Source organism: Ochotona princeps, chromosome 2, assembly GCF_030435755.1.
Source record: "Ochotona princeps isolate mOchPri1 chromosome 2, mOchPri1.hap1, whole genome shotgun sequence".
NCBI classification, from domain to species: Eukaryota; Metazoa; Chordata; class Mammalia; order Lagomorpha; family Ochotonidae; genus Ochotona; species Ochotona princeps.
In genome coordinates, this window is record NC_080833.1 from 91557954 (window position 1) to 91580807 (window position 22854).

General features: G+C 45.3%; 1 protein-coding gene across 2 annotated transcripts in view; it reads left to right on the top strand.

The window, feature by feature from the left end:
* Positions 1 to 4590: 4590 nt before the first annotated feature.
* EEIG2 (EEIG family member 2) overlaps positions 4591 to 22854 on the top strand; it is a 76958-nt gene continuing 58694 nt past the window's right edge. The window contains exon 1 of one of the 2 annotated variants that reach the window (XM_058659791.1): positions 4591 to 5062. In XM_058659791.1, coding sequence (XP_058515774.1) covers positions 4923 to 5062 — 140 coding nt within the window. In that variant the 5' untranslated portion in view covers positions 4591 to 4922. The remainder of the gene's footprint in view (positions 5063 to 22854) is intronic. The other variant, XM_004581989.2, reaches the window with a different exon arrangement.

A 22854-nucleotide genomic window follows, 5' to 3' on the forward strand; every position in this document is an offset into this window, starting at 1 on the left:
ACATAGCTCCTGTTCTTTGAATGACAGAGCAATCAGTTTCTCTAAGCCTTTTAGGATTCCAATTTCTGTGCTTTCCATATTCCTTTTTCATCCATGTTTGCAAGCCTGCTAATTACTGTATGAGTTTGTCTCATGTTTTGTAATGTCTCTCTAAAAACTGATCATAAATCTTACCTCCTACCATTCTATTTTTGACCATTTCCTGGAGTTAGGGGTTGGTAGATGCCTTGTTTTTCCTATGAGCTATTGTGGGCTGTGCTTAGAAAATAATTTGCTCCATCAGCAACTCGGGTTGCAGTTTTATCCCTGTAATGAGACGTTGAGAGGTGAGACCCCAGTGGGACATTAGAGGATGGTTATAGCTCTACTCGCATGAACGGATAACCCATTCACAGGACTAATGGAGTAATGGGGTAATGGGCTCCTCAGAGAGTGAATGTGCTCTTAGAGCTTGTTTGGCTAAGTCTCTAGTGTATTCCCTCTTCCTCTACCACCTGGGGATTCTGCCAGTAAGAAGGCCATTGCCAGATGCAGTCCCCCAACCTCAGAGCAGAACTGGGAGCCAAAATAAACCTCTTTTTCTTTATAATTCAGCTGGTGTGTGGCACTGGGTTGAAAGGCACAGAAAACAGGCTAGACAACGGTTTCCGCTTTCCAGCCTCCTGTAGTAGTTTCCTTTGTTGTCTAGGGGCTGGTTAGTTTGAGACTTTTACAATAGAGCCCTGCTCCTGTAACAATTTTTTTTATTATTATTAGAGAAAAATACCTCAAAAAGTCACAAGGAAAGATTGTTTCGCGCTCCTGGTTAGGGGTGGGAGGGTAAAGGGGCAACCAACCATTTGCCACACAGTCACCTCAGGCCTCAGGGTTACAGAACTCTTCATTTTGCAACTTGGAAAATTTACCTTGACATAAAAATCCAATCGATTCAAGTTCATGATATAAATAGGTCTATCAAAGGGATGTACTCATGACCAAAAAAAAAAGGGTGGGGGTAAGATAGAGGCTCTCTTCTGGTGGCTGGGCCACTTGGAAGCAAGGTACAATGACATCTATGTGTTATGCAGACTCCTCTCATGGTTTTTACAGGTATGAGAGCCACTGGTGATGGGGCAACAACAGCAGGTTCTATTGTCAGCTTTCCATTCTAGCTATATTGTAATTTAACAGAATAAACTGGTCTGAGTAGTTTATACAATAAAAGTTTTCTTTTCACAGGCAAAATGTGGCTTTCCAGGGACTAACTCAGAGGTCTGAGCGGCATCAAGCTGGGAGCTCCTGCACGCTGACCCCATGGCTCCACCATGATCACCATGGCGGGAAAGAGACACCTAGAGAACAGCTCAAGGACTTCTCCCCATCTAGTTCTGGAAGTAACCATTATTTGTTCTCACATTTCCCAGACTAACACTAGTAACATGATCCCACTTAACAGCAAGCAGATTGGCAAATGAAAACTTCCATATGCCAAGAAGTAAAGGAAAACCAGCTGCTAGACAACATAGATAATGTTTGCCCAAGTGAGAGACTTTGAATCCAACAGTCAGTTGACTTCTGCTCCTCCAGGTCTTCCAACAGTTTCAGTAGCAATGCAATACTTGGTTGAAATACCTAGAGTGGTTTCTGATTCCTAGGAAACCAAGACAGATGTGTGCTAGTGGCACTCTGTCCCCTCACCTCCCTTCTCCATTGCATACCCTCTGGGCCCCACTTGGTGATCCAGAAGACTGTTCTTCATGAGCCCCATCTTCCAGGGTTTGTCCTCTGACTCCAAATCACAGGAGGCTTCAAAAGCAAGATGTGAAAGACATCCAGCTATCTCCCAATTTCAACTCCACACTGGCCTGTGTCCCTTGCCCTGTCCTCAGCCCTGTAGTCATTCCACTTTGCTCAAATACTCCATCAGGGCATTTGTTTCCTCCCTTGACCCAGACCCCTTCCACATGTTTAAACATCAAGCCATGACTCTGAGAAAGAGTAACAGACTGTCTCCCAACGTCCAGCTGGACAGTTCTATAAACTGCAAAGCCGACTGGATCACTCTTCTGCCTTAGAACGTCAAGGCTCTCCCCTTGTCACCACACCCCACTCTAAACTGCAGCCAGACAGAACTAATTTCAGTTCCCTTTGCAACACAGGCACTGGCTTCTTCCTGGAAACGCTCCCTACCCCCACTCTCAGCCTTCAGGCCTTAGCTCAAATATCACTCACCCCGGAAGGCCTCCCATTCTCCTGCTGATCCTGGTTAGATGTTATCTGGCTCTCTCACAGTAGACTCTATCACTATCCCATAGGCCTCACAGTCAAGGCTGCACTGTACAGGATCACCTGCTCACTTGTCTGTGTTTTCCAAGAGGCCCCAGGTCCAGGACTGGGAGCAGTTCAGAGGGAGCCAGGGACTAAAAGCAAATCAAACTCACGCCATCCCACAGCTCCTTGGTGGCATGGACACACGGAATACAACCAGACGGAAGCCCCTTATAACATACTTAGCAGTGATGCCAGAGCGTAGGTTTCAATGACAGGGTAAAAACAAAGTAAAACGGTTCCATTCAGATGGCCCCCAGCCTTCCCAGTAACTAATGTGTAACAACTGCCTTTGTTCCTTGCCGATAATGATAACGTGGTAAAGACATAGATACCACTAGACTGCAAGACTTGAGTGGCTTGCTGAGTTTCTGCAGCCGCTCTGATTGTATTATTCAGAGCTACTCTTCTTCTTAGGTAAACCAAACTTCTCTTCTACTCTCACTGCTGATTCTGGTCTCATAAATTGTCATGGCCACCAGGTCACTTACCTGGACTCATCTTACCAGATTTGCTGTAGCGGTTCTTGGGTAGTACCTTCTGGGCCGTGAAAATGGATCCTTCTCTGGCCTCCTCCCCATCTCTTCTCATAGGCAGTTCTCCAGTCCTCTCTTGACAGTAGCGTTCCCCCATTGGTGGCCCTCACTTATGCACAGATGTTTATTCACTTTCATCTCTCTGTTAAGCCAAACCTGTTCTCATTCTGTAATGTGTGTGTGCCTCCATTTACCTCTGTGGGGGCAAGAACTTGGAATACAAAGGTTGGAAAATTCTTTAGGGAAGTTGTTATTTTTTGGTCATTGGGTCTTACCAATGGACTGTCATTTTAAGCAATTAAAAGTATTTCTAGATGAATAAAAATGACCACCAGACCAACTTAGAATTAAAAAGGCAAGAATTCAGCCTAAAAACCACACATTCTAAAAATCAAGTGGACCACAAGACTACAACATCTACTTCTAGGAAGTTTTTTTTTCTTTCTCTTAAATTGGGAAGGCAGAATTTACAAAGAGAAGGAGAGATAGATTTTCCATCCACTGATTCACTCCCCAAAAGGCCACAACTGCCCAAGTTGAGCTGATCTGAAGCTAGGAGGCAGGAGCTGCTTCCAGGTCTCCCACATCAATACAGAGTCCCAAAGCTTTGGGCCATCTTCCTCAGCTTTCCCGGGCTATAAGCAAGGAGCTGGATAGGAAGTAAAGCAACCAGGACATGAACTCATGCACACATGGGATGCTGGTGCTTGCAGGTGGAGTATTAGCCAATTGAGCGATGGAGCAGACCTCTGGGAGGTTTTTTTTTTTTTTTTTTTTTAACGCCTGCCCTGCATACCTTGATTCTAGACCTCTCAGTTATAAGCATGGCCAACTAAATTGTAAAAGAGATGTAACTCCTTTTGTACGTTCTATGTTTTATTCTGGGATGCGGGTTAAAACAAGAGAAAACTGCTGTACCAGCTCAGTTCCTGGGCATGTAGTAGGAGCTCAACATATTTTGAACCCATTTCTTTTCCTGACCTCATCTTTCGTTTTAAGACTTTTTAGAGATTTACTTATTTTTATTGGAAACACAGATTTTACAGAGAGAAGGAGAGACAGAAAGATCTCCCATCTGCTGGTTTACTCCCCAAATGGCTACAAAGGCTGGAACTGAGCTGATTGAAATCCAGGAGCCAGGAGCTCCTCCGGCCCCCCACCATGCGGGTGCAGGGTCCCAAGAACTCAATTGCTTTCCCAGGCCATAGACAGCATGGGCAGGGGAGCAGCTGGGACACAAATAGTGACCATAAGAGATGCCAGCTCTTGCAAGGGGGAATGATCAGCCACTTGGGCCATGGCGCAAGCCCCCAATTTTAATATTTGACGGTTACTTAATTTCAAGTAAATCTGAATTTTAGGATTTCTACCAAAACAGTGTCCTGAAGTTTGATAGCTCGTCTCCACCTACGATTCTCAAGGGAAAGGAATCACTGGAGGGGAGAGAAAGAAAAGAAGCGGTGCAAAAACTGAAAGGAAAGGCTGAGAGGAAGCAGTAGAAGAAGGCTTTTTTTGGTTGAGTTTGTCTTTTTTTAACGCCCCCACAGGCGTGACGCGCTAACTGCCGTTGCGGGGGTAGTTTCCCCGGCCAAGCGGCTGCCCGCCCCGAATCTCCCCGCCCTCGCTGCCGCTTCCGCCCGGCGACGCACTGCAGGCCGCGGCCGCTGGGGGCGCCCGGGGCTCCGCGGTGCTGAGGCGCTGAGGCGGCGGCCGTTCTCTGAGCTTCTCTCCGGCTCTCAGACGAACGGCGGCAGCGGCGGCGGCGAGCGGAGCACCGACAAGGCGCTCACCTCTCCGGGCGAACTGCAGCACGACCGGCCCCCACGGGCGGCCGGCGTCCGCGCCGCAGCCGCCGCCTCCCTCGGGCCAGGACTGCCGCGAGAGGCGGCGGCGGCGGCGGCGGCCTCCGGCCCGGCCCCGGCCGGTCCGCTGCGCCCCCCGGCCGCGCCTCCGCGCGCAGCTCGCGGCCCCGGCCATGGGGCTGGGCGGATCCGGGGCTCGGCCGAGCTGAGGCGGCGGCGCCTGCCTGCGCGCCCCTTGGGGCCACCGCCGCACCCGGCTCGCCGGCGCCTGGCTCTCATGATGATGAAGAAGAAGAAGTTTAAGTTTAAGGTGGACTTCGAGCTCGAGGAACTCTCCTCGGTGCCCTTCGTCAATGGGGTCCTCTTCTGCAAGATGCGGCTGCTGGACGGCGGCAGCTTCACGGCCGAGTCCTCCAGGTAAGGCGCCCCCTGCGCCGCGCGTCCGAGGGGGCAGCGTGTCGTGCGGTGGCCGCGCGTGCTCCGGCAGGGCTGCCCCTGTCTCCAGGACGCGCCTGGACTCGGCCAGGAGTTATTGATCGGTGCTGTGCAGAGATGCCTCCCGACGGCCTGGGCGCCTCGCTGCGGATGGCTTCTAGCGGCCGCCGTGCCCTCCCAAGTTCTCTAGGAATGGGAGCGATGGCCAAAGGGAAGAGGAGGCTTCTGTGTTCTCTAAAGACGTTGGAGAAATGCAACGACCGGGCTGAACTGCTTTTACAAACAACAACAAAAAATAACTCTGGCTGCCGGAGCCTGGGCTGAGCCTGACTGCCTGCTTCTCCCTTGTCCATTAGGCGGGGACGTGGGCGCCCCTTTCGAGGCCGGGCTTGACTTGAGTCAAGTGTTCCTGGCAGGCGAGGCAAGTCTTTGCTTCATCCCAGAACTGTGCATCCTCCTGGAGTTAGCCGTCTTAGCAGTTGGCCACTAGTGTGGTTCCCAAAGGGCAGTCCAGAGCCCTGGCCACTCCAGGTGGGCACCATGAACAGGGGACAGAAAGAGTCTGTGTGGCCGCGTCCATTGAGTAACTTGAGGGTTAGACGCGGGTTGACGGATTTTCTTCAAGTTTTTCTTTGCAAGCAAATCTTGACTTTTTTTTTTACATGACCTTTAGAGTTCCCGAGGTCAAGGAGAATTAATAGTGGTTGTCCAGCCTTCAAATATACTGGTCTGTTTTTTACCCTGAAAGATTTCTGCCTTTATTTGTCATCTTATTAATAATGTACAGGAAATAATGTCAATAAGCTGTGGAATTGGGGCCAGAAAATTGTCGACTGTAGCAATATTGAAGCCTGCAGATGCCAGAAAATAGCTGGTTCGCCAAACCAAAGGAGAGATGAAACACTATTGATCGTCAGAATTAAGCAGTAGTCCTCCGAGGATAGCTTTTGTCATTGAACTATGATGACAAATTTATGCCTCTTCGGCTAATTAATTATACTACAGGCATTTGTTAATGTAAGCTAGAAGGATGTCAGTGCTTAACGCTGTTGGAAAGCCTGAGGCAATCGACCAGTGTGTTGTAGGGACAGGTGACAACCTCCTCCTGGGTCCTGAGGTGATCTCCCTGCAGCCCCTTGGACAGTTAGCACCAGTCCTCCCGGGCCAGTGCTGACACCTGGTGGTTGGGACACTCCTCCAATACCTCCTTTTTCCTCCTGCCCAAAACTGATTTACTAATTTAGCATTATTTCTCACAAATCAGTTTGTCCTAGATACAATCATTTGTCACCAAACACATGTGTCTTGGCTGTTAAAAAATACTATGTGATTTCATCCTCACTGCAAGTCGGTGGATAGAGGATTCCCATTTAGCATACCTAACTTTCAAAGGTTCATGTAGCTGCTAAGTGCAATGCCAAGATTCTGGAACAGGTTTGTCCAAACTCAGAAAGGGGGATGTCAGGAAAAGGGGGGAATATGCGTGTTTTGAAAAAGAATTTCTGAGCGGAAAGCATCCTGATAGTTTTAATGAGCAAGGAGTGTGATATGTACTTTGCAAGAGTTGGAAATGAAAAAAAAAAATCAAGTATGCTAGGTTAAATCCTACCCCTTTGTCTTCCAACCAAAATCTGATTTTAATCCATATAATTAGGGTTAAGAATAGTTCTCTCCTAACCAAACAATTGAAGAAGCCATACTGTTAGAGGGAAATGCTTTATAGCAAGGGGCCTGTACCTCTCATGTAGGTGGAGATTGTTAGTGTAAAGCTGAGAGTGAGGGTTTGGAACAAAGCAGTTGAAGCCTAAATCCCAGGCCCAAGGGAACCCCCTCTGTAAAATGAAAACTGCTGTGACGATTTGGTCACATGCTGGGCTTTAAACACCTGTCAGCGCTCTGGCACCCAGCATTCACAGACAAGCAACTCATCCCAGAAATTCTGTTTCCTTTAGATGTTACGTTAATTTCTTTAGCCTGACGACTGCAGAAGGGCTGGTTGGAGAACGATAACTTTATTTTGCAAGGAAGACAAGAAAACCCAAAACATCTAAAACAAGTAAATCATTTCAGAATTGCATAACTTTTGATTAGTAGTTGCCATTCCAGGCAGAGCGTGCCTAATTAAATGCGAGATTTTCTTTTTAAAAAATCATGTGTGAACTTTATAGTACACCTATAGTTCACTCTGCCATTTCGCCCATAAAAATCAGCAGTGAATTGCATAGAAAAGAATTCATGAGGCGAACCCATGACTGATATCCTTAGAAAGGCCTGCTAACAAGGGTATGCTTGGTTGGTTTGGGAACTTGAAATAATTCCCTACATGGCCTAAAACTACCTAAATGGTAAGAGTGGCTCACTGTGCCTGTTCTATATAATGTTTCTTATGCTAAACACCTAGGAGGCTAGAGTTTTAGTCCATGGTAGACAAGGGATACCTCAATGAGCAACTCTAATAAGGAACCCTGAGCACCAAGTCTTTAATGAGTTCCCCTGTAATCAGCACAAATTTTTGTAATTTAGTATTAGGGAAATTGTGTGTGCTGGTTCTGTTTTGTGTCCTTTTGCTCTAATAAATCTAAGCCATGATTAAGGCATGGGTATGTTGAGTCTTCAGCATTCTCCTAATGAATTACCAAACACAGAGGTGTGGTCTTAGGGACCACATGCTTGAATCTATGTAAAAATATTCATTTCGCTAGGAGTCCTTGAGGTACATAGAAACTTACAAATGTATGAACATATATAATTATTATAATAATTATTATATATACATGCACATATAAAGCCAAATATGTTTTGTAAACACATGTATGTATATATTTGAGAAGACTTTGAAGAAGTCTGTGGGAAATGTAATGAAGAGATAATGTCCATTTTTCATGAATATTTGAAGAGGTATGCACACACGTTTATGTTGGGTTGTATAAAACCTAAACATGCAGTCATTTCATGTTCACCAGATATTAGTTGAACATTTATCAGATTCCCACCTGCCTGTTGAACTGTGAGAAGGACCACAAATACAAGTGTCTACAAGGAAATTAACCCTACTTAATGAAATTAGATTTGAGATACACTCATCTAACTTCTGGACAGTATGACTTAATGCTTACTCAGTGGGTCAGACTATGAGTGTTGGTGATATTCTTAACAGTTTATTTGCATCTGTATCGGTTGTTAAAACCATAACAGCATTTCAGTTGAGTGTGCTGGAGGAAGGCCTTGCCTTGGCAAGGAGGGCTGGGAGGACAGACTTCAGTAAGTCCTTGTTAACAAAACGGGTGCTAGGCCGGCCCATTGCAGAGGCTGAGATTAGAACCAGATTTTGAATGCCGTTAGGAAGAGTTTGCTTTCTGCTGCATGTAGGAAAAAATTCCATCCAAGTTCATGAGCAGAGTTGTAATGTGATTGAAGTGGTATTTAAGCTAGCTGGCAGGCTGATGCTGTTGGGACTCAAGTGGGGGAAAGATTAGAGCTAGGGAAGCAAAATAGAAGGTTATTAAGATAACCAAGACAGGAGCTGAAGAGAACCTGTAATGCAAGTGGTTGAAAAATGGTAATGCCATGACAGATGGCTTTGATTCCATAACAGAAGTAGAAGAATAAAAAAAAATCACTTTTGTTTTATTTGTGGGGGGATATTATATATGCTAATGGAGGGGATATATAACATATAACATTTTGCACATAACACACTACAGTTGAGGTGACAGTGAGCCTAATGAAAAATTATTCAGTGCATTTTGGGGATGTTTTACATTCAAGTGTATTGGAACCTTGCAAGGTTGCATACTCAACTACACCGTTAGAATTGCTTTATACTATTTTGTGCTTTTAAAGATGATTGGTGTCGAAAGTATCCAGTTTTCCCTTGGAAGATTTGTTCAGGAAAAATTTAGAAAAATATTAAAACTAAGTTTTTATCTGTAATAAATGTTATTAAAGTAGTCAGGATAAGTAGTCAGATTTTTACATATGTAGTTAAAATATTTGGAAAATATATTGTACAATTATAGTGGTCTAATCAACTGAAGACAATTTTCTGGCTAATCAGATATTTTTGGAGATCTTTCAAAAAGACAGGATATTGCATTATTTCTTTTTAGGGTTCTTCCTTTGTCAATAGTATTTAAATTACTTTAAAGTTTATTGAGAGTGGTTCGGGCCTTGGGATTCGGGGGCAACTGCCGCTCCTCACAGTGTGGCGGCTGTGGGGGGTGCCCCTGCCGGGTCGGACCCAATGCTGGGGGCTCACGCCAAAGACACTGCCGCAAGGCAGTGAACGAGTCCTCTGCCTCATCCAGGGCGGCCAGTGCACCATGTGGTGCCAGGCTTTGCCTGCTGGCCGCCCGGCCGGGAAGCTCTGGGGTAATGGATGTCTGAATTGCTGCTTAGATAGCTCTAGGGTGACCCCACTGTTTCTGGGTTCTGAGTCAATCCTAAGATTCCCAACGCCAGTGGCTCTTCTTTTGGAGAACTTCTAATCACTCAATAATGCTGAGCTTTGAACACCTATAATGCAGAAGATAACCCCCAGATTGTCTAGCAGGATATTTTTTTGCCTGACATGATGTTGGTTCAGGAGACTGGTCACATTAGGCAGGTCCATAATTTTAACTAGCACTCTAGAACCTTATCCTGGGGTGGACTCTGTGCAGGATATGTGGGCCACACCCTGTAGAAAGTTTGGCCCCACTGGTAAACCTAAATTTTAGGTGGTTATGGACTAAGCTAGGTGTGACCAAGGAGCCTGCCATCAATCACAGGTAAAGGGATCCGCCATAGACTGGACTGGGCAAGGCAGCAGCACCCAAATGTGCATCCTGAATAGGTTGTGGGGTGGGCCGGGCTGCAACATTCACCAGCTCATACAAGGCCAAATGGGAGGCCAGAGTACACCGGGCACTGGCCTAAAAACCAATGGCATGTATGTAAACTGGGTTTGGTAGTGGATCAAGTGGAGGTACTTGGGAAGCTCCCCTGGCGAGTCATAGCTCTTACTGGTGAACACGCCGTCCAGATCTGGGGGTCGGACTAGCAGGGCATAGTAGCTCCAAAATGTGTAAATTGGTAATGGAACGTAATGTACTGGGCAGGACTGAGCAAACCTTTGTTTACAAGCAAAACTAGAAACCAGCATGGAACACAGGTCATACCGAGCTAGGCTCTTGCACCTACTGGTCCTCAGAGCAACCACGGGCAGGTGCATGATTTACAGCTAGGAACAAGCCCAACCGGGGAGGTAACGGGACACCCTAACTAGGTTGAGGATCCCACCAAGGGGCGTATGTGCTAGAATTGGGGCTGCGTTCTATCTAGGAAACAGTTGCAGTCACCCGAGGCACTAGTGTGGGCTGGGATTGGATGCACCAGGCCAGTTCAGACCCCAACACCATCTGGTGTCATGGAGAACCAGGGGGTAGATGTGGGACTGACTGGGCTGGGTGTCAACCCCTACTGAGCCATACGTGAGCTGTATGTGGGTATGGACGAGCCATGGCCGGGCTGAAACATCCAACAACAAGAACCAGAATGGGGTGAAAGCCAGCCAGGAAAAGCCACTGTCCCTGCTAGGACAGGACGTGAACTGAGTTGGGGTGGCTCAAGGACCCCCTGGCATGCGCAAAACCTGCCATTGGGAGGGGTTCTGATGGAGGAGTCTGGGCAACTCCTCTGGCAGGACACAGTCCCTCCAGGTAAGCGCAAGAAGCATGATAGGAAACAGTCCAGAATAGGCCATGGAAAGTTTCCCACTGGAACACATTCAGCATGGGTCAGGAGCAGACCAGGCTCAGTCAGTCCATATCACCCACTGGCAAATCCGATCACCAGATCAGAGTGTGGGATGAGCCGGGTTTGGTCGCGACAAAACCAGTACACATTATGGAATGCCAGGGCGTGGTTGCCTGTACTGGATATGAATGCAGCACCCATCCAGCACACGTGAGATCCAGGAAGGAAGGGAGGGGCAGAACTGGCGGGGGGATTAAGGGGCTGGTTCCCTCGCCGGACAGCTACTCCCACCGGAGAGCGTGGGCTGGGATAGAGACAGACTAGACTATGCAAGGCTACAACACCTGTGCGCTGCATGTGGACTAGATCAGGGAAAAGCCAGGCTGGGCTGATTATTCCTGCTGGTGCAAGCATAAATTAGAGTGGGTGAGGGATGTTTGGGCATAGCCGCAGAAGCTGGCACTGGGGACTAATTCTGTCAAGTCAAATCACAGAACCACCTAAAGAGTGCATAAACCGGGACAGAGAGACCTGGGAGGGAAAAACTGGGTTCCCCCTTCTTGGGTCACTACTCCCGCGGGAGGGCATGAAAACTAGGACGGGGGCTGGGATGGCTAGATAGAGAGGCACTCAACAACACCCGTGAGGGCTGGATGGTTGAGTTGGTTAGATAGAACTAAGCTTTAATACCCATTGACAAGTGCCAGAGCCAAATGGGATGGGGGACAGACTGGTCTTCTGCTACACATACTGACAAACCAGGGGCGGGCCGGGTGAGGGTTATCGTGGGTCGCCCCAACTAGGCTGCAGCTCCCACTGGTTAGTGTGAGGGCCGAGTACGTGCTGGGCAGAACCAGACTGGACTGCAACACCCATTGGTTCCAGTGCAACTCGGGACTGAAAACAGAACCAACCCAGCAATTGAAACCACCAGCTGATCGTGGTGATGGACTGTGCCGGGCCCTGTGCTTGCTAGAACATGCAAGAAACTAGTCTGGGGATACCTCAAAGTTTCTTTGGAGATCTCCCCAATCGAACTGCTGGACTCAGAACTCTAATCAAGAAAAGACAGAAGACAGAGCAGATCAATCATTCATCTCAGCTATATGTTAGCAGCGAAAAATGGGGCAAACGGAGACTTTATGATGGACCATATCAATCAGTGGACGACCTCATCGAGCGAAACTGGCAGCGATTCATAACTGGAGAACTATTAACACCACTCGAGCACATATCTCAGAGCATGCCCCACATCCGGGACTCGGGGTGGGCGGGAAACCGGGTGGGGCCTCTCCCTCAATATCCTCCTTTACCTCAGATACAAGATGGAAACAATATGGACATAATAGTATTGCCCACTTCCCTATCCCCCTGAACCTTTTTTTTTTTCTTTTTCTTTCTTTAACTGTAATTAACTATGAAAAGATTGTCAACAACAACAACAACAACAAAAATCAGGCCCGTCCACTCCTCCTCTGGCCCAGCACCTGCTGGTTGTCAGGGGGGACAGAATCCACTGGTGGACTGTCCCGGTTCGAGGGCCGTGCGGCTAAACTTAGAACTGACATGAACACGGCGCCCACGGGTAGCCCCAGGGCCACTCCTCCAGCTAACCAGGTCCTGCAGGCCACACGCGTCCTCCCAGTGCTGGATCACGCTGCCGGGGCCAGCCCCTCGGAGCCAGTCTCGCTGTGTCCCTCCTTGGAGGACAAGACAGAGTGGTGGCCCACACAGGCACCTGGTGACTTCCCGGGGTGGCCCGAGCTCGGCCTCTGTGTTCCTGCAGCTCTCACTACAAAACAAAATGCCCTCCCTAACCTTGGAGGGCAGTGCCTCAGGCGGGAAGGACGGTCCAGGGAAACCCCCAGGAAAAGGCCGGCCTGGGGCAGCGGGCCGCCCACACCACAGGGGCTCAGCTCCTCCTGCCCTCCCACAGCCAGCAAGTTCTCTGCGGCCAGCAGCTCCAGCTCCCTGCTTGTGCCCTGGGAAAGCAGTCGAGGACGGCCCAAAGCCATGGGACCCTGTACCTGTGTGGGAGACCTGGAGGAGGTTCCTGGTTCCCGGCTTCAGATTAGCGCAGCACCGGCCGTTGCCGTCACTTGGAGAGTGAATCATCGGACGGAAGAGCTTCCTCTCTATCTTTCCTCCTCTCTGTATATCTGACTTTGTAATAAAAAATAAATAAATCTTTAAAAAAAAAAAGTTTATTGAGAGTGTCAGAACAAGTGCAGTTCTGGTTTACTTAAAGAATTCATAAGATTTTTTCTACGTTTTTAGAATTCCAGTTTGCCTTATTTGGTTCATCTTTCTCTCTCTCTCTTTTTTTGTACTGATAGCTAAATATTTCTGCAAGTTTCACATGAGCTTGTAGCAAAAACACATGTGAATTCAAGGAGTGTCCGGGAAGCTTCAGCACATCCGTATATCAGATCTCTTTGTAAACTAGCTGGGAGGATTTTTTTTCTCATTTTTGGCTATAGTTCATCTTTATGTTTTCAAGATTTCGGTTCATGTTTTCATTGTGTAATCTTTTTAGTCATTTTTTCCTTACAGCAAAGGTAACATAGTTCCATGGGGGAAAACCTAGAAAAACAAGAACAAACAAACAACAAAAAAGTAGAATTTGAGCATTAACGAGAGTTAATGGATCTCACTAACATGTTGATGTATTTTAGTGTAGGAACCTTTACAGATCCACTCACTCCGATTCTCCTTCACACTGTTATCACATCTCTTTTTAACCAAAATGAGACCATACCGTATACGATGCTTTGTAAATTTAGTGTATTTTACCATATTATTAAATATTCAATTATATTATTTAGTAGGATTCTATTATCCTACTATGAAATTCCATGATTTATTGAACCAAATCTCTTTTTAACTAGTCTTGCCTTTTTGTAAATATTTTTATAAGGTACAGTAAGCATCTTTATAGCCAAAATGGGGCTCATCTAGTATTTAGAGTTGACATTTAGAAATGGATTTATTGAGTCACAATGCTTTTGCTGTGTTTTAACAACTTGTCCTTCTCTGCATTAAGCTGAATTTATAAGATAAGTTAGTGGTAACAGCAAATATCAGAAGTAGCCAGAATTTACAAAATGCTGTCTGAACGTGTGGCGCCCAACTAGTAATTGGCTGAATCTAGCAATCCATGTCTGGGTGTATGTCTAAAGGGCTGATACCAGTATGTTGAAGAGGTGCCTGAACTCTCATGTTTTATTGCAGGATTATTCACAAGAGCCAAAATGTGTGTTTAAAAGACGAATGGGTAAAGAAAATGTGATCTATCCAATGTAATCCTGCCCAGCTTTTAAAAAGAATGTCCTACTTCTGTTTGACTTTTGCTGCAACTTGGATGAGCCCGTAGAGGACATTGTGCTAAATGAAGTAAGCCAGGCACAGAAAAAAGTACTGCATAATGCTACATGTATATGTGACTTCATACATGTGGAGAGCAGAATGATGGTTGTCAGAGGTACAGACAGGGTTGGGAGATAGGCTACTGTTGTTCAAAGTGTTGGTTAACAGGATAAATAAGTTCCAGAGACCTGTTGTCTAGTATAGTGCCATAGTTAATATAGCATTTACCTGGACTTTGCTAAGTGAGTAGGTTATAAATACTCTGAGAAAAATGATAAGCATTTTGAGTTGATGAATATAGCATTTCACAGCATGCATATATATCAAAATATCACATTTGTATACTGCAAATGCCAACTACACTGTAAATAATGTATATGAAAATAATTCTTTATGCCCTAACTAGAAATGATGTCATCAGTTCACATTATTCTAATAGTGGTAATAATAATAGCTGACATTGGCTGAGCACTTTCCCAATGCACCAGGAGATTTCCTAAGCCTTTACAATTAATCTCCAACAGAATCCTCTGGGGAAAATACTATTACTAGATTGTGATCATTACCTTTACAATGATTACTAATACTGTTTATTTTATACCTGAGGAAACAAGCTCAAAGCAATACTGAAGATTACTTGGCTACTAAGTGGCAGTGCTGGAGGCATACTGGCTTTAAGGACCTTTTTAAATTTTTAAGAGTGTTTCTTCTCTCAAGACACAAGGAGATAGAGAGAACTCTCATCTGCTATTTTCTTCCCAAATGCCTACAACAACTGAGGTTAGGTCAGGGCCCCAGCCAGGAACCTGGAGCTAGTTCAAGGCTGTCCTGTCACTGCTAGGAACCCAACCACTTGAGCCTTCACAGTGCTTCCCAGGATCTGCATCGGCGGGAAGCTGGGGTTGGGAACCTGAGCCAGGAATCAGACCCAGGCACTTGGATGTGAGATATGGGCATCTTTTATTTTATTTTAGAAGATTTACTTTATTTATTTGAAGGGTAGAATTAAAGAGAGGAAGAGACAGAGATCTTCCATTAACTGGCTCAATACCCAAAAGGCTGCAGTGACTAGGGCTGGGCCTGGCTGAAGCCAAGAGGCAGGAGCTCTGCCTAGTCTCCCACACAGGTGTAAGGGCACAAGCACTTGCATTGTCCCTGCTGCTTTTCCAGTGGGTTAACAGGAAGTTGGATCTTCAGAAGTGGAGCCCTGGGATTTGATTGGGCATCCACATGGAATGCTGGGATCACAGTTGGAAGTTTAACTTACCATACCACAGCACGAGACCCTGGTATGTGGACATCTTAACCATTAAGTTAAATGCCTGCCTCCGAAGACCATTTTTAATCACTAAACTCAGATTTTATATAGTATGATTTCTCATTTTTATGCACTACAAAATTATGTTAAATAATTATATGTATACAAGTATTACTTTTTTTGAATATCAGTCTTGGAAAAACCAGTTGTAGTTTTTAACACCACTAGATATATTAAAACTAACCCTTTTAGCTTTGTCTCAAGGTAGTTTCACCTGAAAGATAAGAAAGTCGGTCTTTGTGAAAATACTACCACTCCTCTCCAAAAATATACCTTTACAGTATTCAGCCCGAAACTTCAGTCTTATTACTGGTTTTTGAGGGATAGTATCCAAAGAAGATTTGGAGGTTCTGAGGAAGTTTTGAGTTACGTTGGCAAAGAGAGTCTAGGGTTAATCTAAGAGAAGAGACATGCATCAGTGTTTGGCGTAGTGGTTAAGTTGTGTTTGGTACTCCTGCATCATGTCCCATATCATCTGCTACTTCCCAGGGTACACATTAACTGGAAGCTGGATTACAATTGGAATAGTTAGGACTTGGAACCAAGCACCTCAGTATGGGATGAGGATGTCCCAAGTGGAGACCTGATCATTGCACCACCCACCCTCCATGCTTCACTTTCAGCGACAAGAAAGTTAATGCTCAGAAAATAATTTGTTCGGGGTAGCATATCAGTTAAATAAAGTTATCTGGAAGATTGGACCATTAAGGTTGAATATATTTATGCTTGGTTCATCAAGAGAAGAACTAGGACCAGTGGTAAATATGAAAAGAAGATATGCCTCTTTCCAGTATCATATTTTAACAAGTAATTTCTAATATTTAGAAGAGTTCAATCATGAATGCACTACCTCAGTAATACTAACAGCTGAGTAACTTTTTTCTTTTTTAAGAAATGTTGTACTTCATCAGATGATGGTTATGAATATTTTTTACATTTTTAAAGATTTGTGTATTTACAAGGGCCTGGCACAGTATCCTAGTAGCTAAAGTCCTTGCCTTGCATGCTCTGTGATCCCTTATAGGCACCAGTTCTAATCCTGGCAGTGCACTTCTCATCCAGCTCCCTGCTTGTGGCCTGAGAAAGCAGTTGAGGACGGCCCAAAGTCTTGGATTCCTGCACCCATGTGGGAGACCCGGAAGAGGCTCCTGGCTTCGGATGGGCTCAGCTCCAGCTGTTGCAGCTGCTTGGGGAGTGAATCATCAGACGGAAGATCTTTCTCTCTGTCTCTCCTCCTTTCTGTGCATCTGCTTTTCAATAAAAATAAAATAAAATTTTTAAAAAAGATTTATTTATTTACTTAAAAGGCAGAATTAGATAGAGGGAAAGAGACAAAGAAGTCTTGTATCCACTAGCCCACTCCCCAAATAGCCACAGTAACCAGAACTGGGCCAGTCCTAAGCCAGGAACCAGGAAGGTCTTATGGGTCTCCCACTTGGGTTCAGGGGACCAAGCATTTGGACCATCTTCCACTGCTTTCCCAGGCACACTAGCAGGGAGCTGGATTGAAAGTATAGCAGCCATATGAGATGCTGGTGGGACAGGTAGAGGCTTTACCCACTGTGCCACACAGTGCTGGTCCTGAATTATGACTTTTCAGTGAAGTTTCTCTAATTAAGTTTTCAGTTTTCCTTCTTCATACCACTCTTTCTAAAGCATTGGTCAGGACTAGTAAGTTTACATCACTAAATAGGTATGCATTTCTGTCTCCTTGGCATCCTATCCTTTGTCTCCTCTTCTTCATCCTTTCTTGAGTCCAAATCCTAACCATGCTTCAAGATCTAAATCACATATATTGTCAGCTTTATACCGGTTCCTGTTGCAAATCAAAATCCACCTGCCTCTTTTCTCCAATGTTGTGATGCCCCGGTGTCCTTAAGAATGTTTGCTGTGTGTTGAGTAAATGAAAACTTACCTTACCATTCCCCTCAGAATTCTTGTTTCTAATCATTTTACATCAAATTTGTTCTTTTAATGATCTTTGATGAAACATTACCATGTAGTATATTCTGCAATAATAAAAATAAATGCTGCACAAGGAAAATTAGAGAGAAGAAAATGTTTAATAAACTTGGTTTGCTTTCCTGAGAGGGGTCAGGAAAGTGCCCTGGAAGAGGATTCCTTGGTAAGGTTTTTTGAAGTCTACCTAGGAGAGGAAACTGAATGATGGAGGGAAAGGTGTATACAGTGGCGTAAAACAGCATGGTGATTGAGGACGCTGTGGGTGTCGTGGGGTATTACTGCTGCTGTGTCTTGTAGAGTCCAGACTTGCTTCCACACTGTAGTCTGGGAATGGGGAAATAACATGCAAAGTGTGAAGGCTGGCTTAGGGCTGGAAGTGCAATCTCCTCTGACACATGACCTTAACATTCTCAATAGCAACCATGAAAGATGGAGAAAGGGCAGGAAGATCAAAAGGTCCAAAAAGCTTCCATAAGGAAATGGAGGGGAAGCTGACCAAGGACAAGTCTTTTAGACTGAAATTTAGACTGAAATTTACTTATTCATTGGTGAAGTAGAAAAGAAAATAACTCCCTTCCGCTGGTTCAAATGGCCTGCAGCTGTCCAGGTAGGGACAAATCCAAAAGCCAGGAAATCGAGTGCCTGAGCTATTACCTCTGCTTCTCAGAGTCGGGGTAGCCTGAAGCTGTGTCAGGAATGGAGCTGGGGACTCCCACAGGGACATGGGCAGCCCAGCTAGGTCTGAGGCACTAGCAAAATTGCTGCTCTCCCAGCCAAACTTTTAAATCATGAGAGTTAGTGATTGTAATATGCATATTCATGTATCTTTCTCCCAGAGTACTTATAAGTCAGATATATGAGAAAATGGGTGATAGTAATTGCTTCAGGTTTAGAAGTTTATAGGTGGGTAGAAAGGCCATGGAGACAAAGGAACCAAGAGAGTTGATAAGAAAGGAATTTAAGGAATCCAGCTTTTGTAAGGAAGGAAACCTGGCCAGAAAGGTCACTCAGGAAAATATAGAATAGCTGGAGGATGCAGGCCACAGTGATGGCAGAAGAAGATATGTATAGAAGAAATGGAGCTGTGAGGAACTTGGATAGGGGTGGGAGTTGTGCTCACAGCTTGCTTAAAATTACTATAGCAATCTAGAGTTGACAAGAGCCAGAGAATGAGGGCTGCTGCAATGGTGTGAAGACATAGATAGGACAAAGAGTGCTAAGTTATTTGCACAGTATTAAAATAGCCAGTATGATTGCAGGTGTTGGCGTGAAGCGAGAAAAGTTTACAAAACAGGTACTTCATTGTGACATCAACTAGGGGACAGGCAGATATCACATGATTCAAGCCTTGAAGCTGTAAGCTTTGAAGTAGAGGAGTTACAGCATTTAAGCAGCGCTGACTGTGTTAGGAAAGTGCTGGAGCTGTGAAAAGAGGTGTGCTGAATAAATATCACCCACTATCAATTGATGCAATCCAAGCAGCATCCTCACGGAAGAGCTGGTTTTCAGTTAGTGCACTGTTCCACCATGAGGTGGAGAAAGTGTGAGAGTTTGTGTAATCCTGGAACAGAGGTTTCAGGTAGTATTATGGATTGGGTTGTAAAAGAGAACACCCCCCAGGAGAATGAATCAGAGTCAGGAAGAATAGAAGCACAGGACAGAGTAGACTGGATTAGAGAGAATAGGTGACCAGAACTTGCATTTTACTCTTTTCCTGTCCGTTATAGGAATGAAAGGTGGTGCTAGGGCTGGCAAGCCTTAAAAGGACCCTCACGGATGTTGTATCCAAGACCTGAGTAATACAGGCCTTGTTGTCCAGTTACTACTTAAAGTAGTGTAACAATGAAGTTATGTCAGTTCTTACCATTCACTTTGTGTAAGGTGTTGCCGCCTTCTTTGACCTCTGTCTCTGGTCTTACACTCTACCTACAATCTTTTTTTTTGTCTCAAAGACTTGTTTATTTTTATTACAAAGTCAGATATACAGAGAGGAAGATCTTCCGTCGGATGATTCACTCCCCAACTGAGCACAACAGCCGGTGCTGTGCCAATCTGGAGTCAAGAGCCAGGAGCTTCATCTGGGTCTCCCACACGGGTGCAGGGTCCCAAGGCTTTGGGCCATCCTTGACTGCTTTCCTGGGCCACAAGCAGGGAGCTGGATGGGAAGTGGAGCTGCTGGGATTAGAACTGGCGCCCAAATGGGATCCCAAAGGCGAGGACTTTAGCTGCTAGGCCACCACAGCGGGCCCTTTACCTACAATCTTAAAATTCATGCTCTGTTTAACTTGCATTTGAGAGCATGAAACAGCCCTCCTCCTGTTCTTTCTGTTTCCCTAAATCTTTGATTTCATCCCCTCTGAAATCCAGGTGGTGGGCATCGGGCACAGCCGCTTGGAACACTGGCACCACATGGTGGAGTGCTGGTCCTGCTTTGCTTTTGACCCAGCTTCCTGCAAACATGCCTTCTGAAAGGCAACAGATAATGGCTGTACTCACTGAGGGAGCCTGGATGGAGGTGTGGCTCCTGCTTCAGTCTTGCCCAGCTTTCTCATTCATTTTCCATCTCTCTCCCCCTTTCCTTTCCCGCTCTCCCCCAGATAAAGTGAAAATACTGCAAGTTAACATTAAAAAACAATATTTAGGGCCCGGCGGCGTGGCCTAGCGGCTAAAGTCCTCGCCTTGAAAGCACCGGGATCCCATATGGACGCCGGTTCTAATCCCGGCAGCTCCACTTCCCATCCAGCTCCCTGCTTGTGGCCTGGGAAAGCAGTCGAGGACGGCCCAATGCACTGGCACCCTGCACCCGCGTGGGAGACCTGGAAGAGGTTCCTGGTTCCCGGCATCGGATTGGCGCGCACCAGCCCGTTGCAGCTCACTTGGGGAGTGAATCATCGGATGGAAGATCTTCCTCTCTGTCTCTCCTCCTCTGTGTATATCCGGCTTTCCAATAATAATAAAATCTTTAAAAAAAAAAAAAACCAATATTTAAATATAAAGATTTCCTGTTGTGTATTTTGCCATCATTTAAAAAATATGACTAAATATTTCTGCCTCCCACAAAGTTTTTATTAGGTTAAATCAATTATTTTAAATATTTTAATATGGTAACATATTCAAGTAAATTAGTCATAGTAAAAGAAAGATTTCTCCTTGTTAAATTTCCTGACTTGGAAACATTATACCATGAATCTTTAAAAAAATGCTTTAAAAAAACACTTGTTTTTGTAAGAGTTACAAAGAGAAGGAAAGAGGTACAACAATGTTCCACCTGCTGGTTTGCTCCCCAGGTAGCCATCTTCTGCTGTTTCTCAAACCATTGCCAGAGAGCTGGATTAGAAGTGGCACAGCCAGTTCACAAAATAACACACATACGATGTGCTGGCATCACAGATGTTGGCTTTGCCGACTACACTGCAACGCCAGCCCCGTGAGTTTGCTATAACAGCAGTGCTGAACCTATTAAGTTATTCTATTGCTAATACAACTTAGTAAAATATAGACTTACAAATTTATACAGTAATTATTTTATGTAAGTTTAGTTAAAGCCCCTTTGTTATATGACAACTCTTCAGCAACTCATTCATTAGAAGGAATGACCAAACTGTTTCAAAGAGGCTGCACTGGAAAATGGATGCCTGGTTGAAGGTTCACTGTTGCTGCAACACTCTTTAAAATTGTTTTTAACATTAAACACAAAGCAAATGTTGTTAGAATTAAAATATATAACATTCTGTCACTTACTGGGTAAGTCCTGCTCATATGCCACAACATTTTTTTTTTTATTGGAAAAGCTGATTAACGGGAAAAAGGACAGACAGAGAGGAAAAGATCTTTCAGTAGTGGTTCAATCCCCACAAATGGCAACACTGGCTGGGAACTGAGCGGATCTGAAGTCAAGAGCCTCTTCCGAGTCTCCCATGTTGGTGCAGGGTCCCAAGGACTTGGACAATCCGCCGCTGCTTTCCCAGGCCACAAGCAAGGAGCTGGATGGGAAGTGGAGCAGCCAGGACACAAGCTGACACCCATTGGAAGGCTGGCACTTGCGAGTTAAGGATTATCCTGTTGAGCTGTGGCACCAGCTCCACATGCCACAGCTCCTGAGGAATGTTCCCTAGTTTCTCAGCCAGAATTAATAGCTCCCTTCTGCCTTTGAACTTGAAGAGATTAATAAGATTGAGTCATAAAGGGGGTTTGGTTACCACATTACTTAGCAGTTCCCTTCCTAGGTATGTATCCACAATAAAAAAAATACAGTGTTCACACAAAAACCTGCACACAGATTTTAATAGCAACATTCATCATTTATGGTAGCCAAAAAATTGAAACAACTCCAATTTTCATGAACTGATGAGTCAATAAATAATGTGATTCGTGTCTAGAATGGAGTGTTGTTTGGCAATGAAAAGAAACGAAATTCGGCCCGGTGCAATAGCATAGTGGTTAAGGTCTTCGCCTTGAACGCACCAGAATCCCATATGGGCGCTGGTTCTAATCCCGGCAGCCCAGCTTCCCTTCCAGCTCCCTGCTTGTGGCCTGGGAAAGCAGTTGAGGATGCCCCAAGTCCTTGGGACCCTGCACCCACATGGGAGACCAGGAAGAAGCTCCAGGCTCCTGGCTTCGGATTGGCTCAGCTCCAGTTGCTGCGGCCGCTTGGAGAGTGACTCATCGGACGGAAGATCTTCTTTTCTGTCTCTCCTCCTCTCTGTATATTTGACTTACAAATAAAAATAAATAAATCTAAAAAAAAAATGAAGTTCTTATGCATTGATGGCACCTGGAAACGTCATGCTAAGAAGCAAGACACAGAAGATCATGTGTTGTATAGAACAATTTATATAAAATGTTTGATAAGCAAAATCTAGAAAGTAGGTTGGCTTTTACTAGAATGTCTGCTAATGGTTATGGAGTTTCTTTCAGAGATAATGGAAATATTCTAAAATTGATTGTAGTAGATGTTTCACACCCTGAACATAATGTGGGAAACAAATGGATTGAATTAGAGACTTTAATTGGGTGAATTGTATGATATGCAAATTACATCTCGATAAATTTTATTCAAGTATCTTCTGTGAAAAAAGAATCTATTAAGCCAATCTAATTTTTTTTTAAAGATTTATTCATTTTATTACAGCCAGATATACACAGAGGAGGAGAGACAGAGAGGAAGATCTTCCCTCCGATGATTCACTCCCCAAGAGAGCCGCAACAGGCCAATGCGCGCCGATCCAAAGCCGGGAACCAGGAACCTCTTCCGGGTCTCCCACACGGGTGCAGGGTCCCAAGGCATTGGGCCGTCCTCGACTGCTTTCCCAGGCCACAAGCAGGGAGCTGGATGGGAAGTGGAGCTGCTGGGATTAGAACCAGCGCCCAAATGGTATCCCGGTGCTTTCAA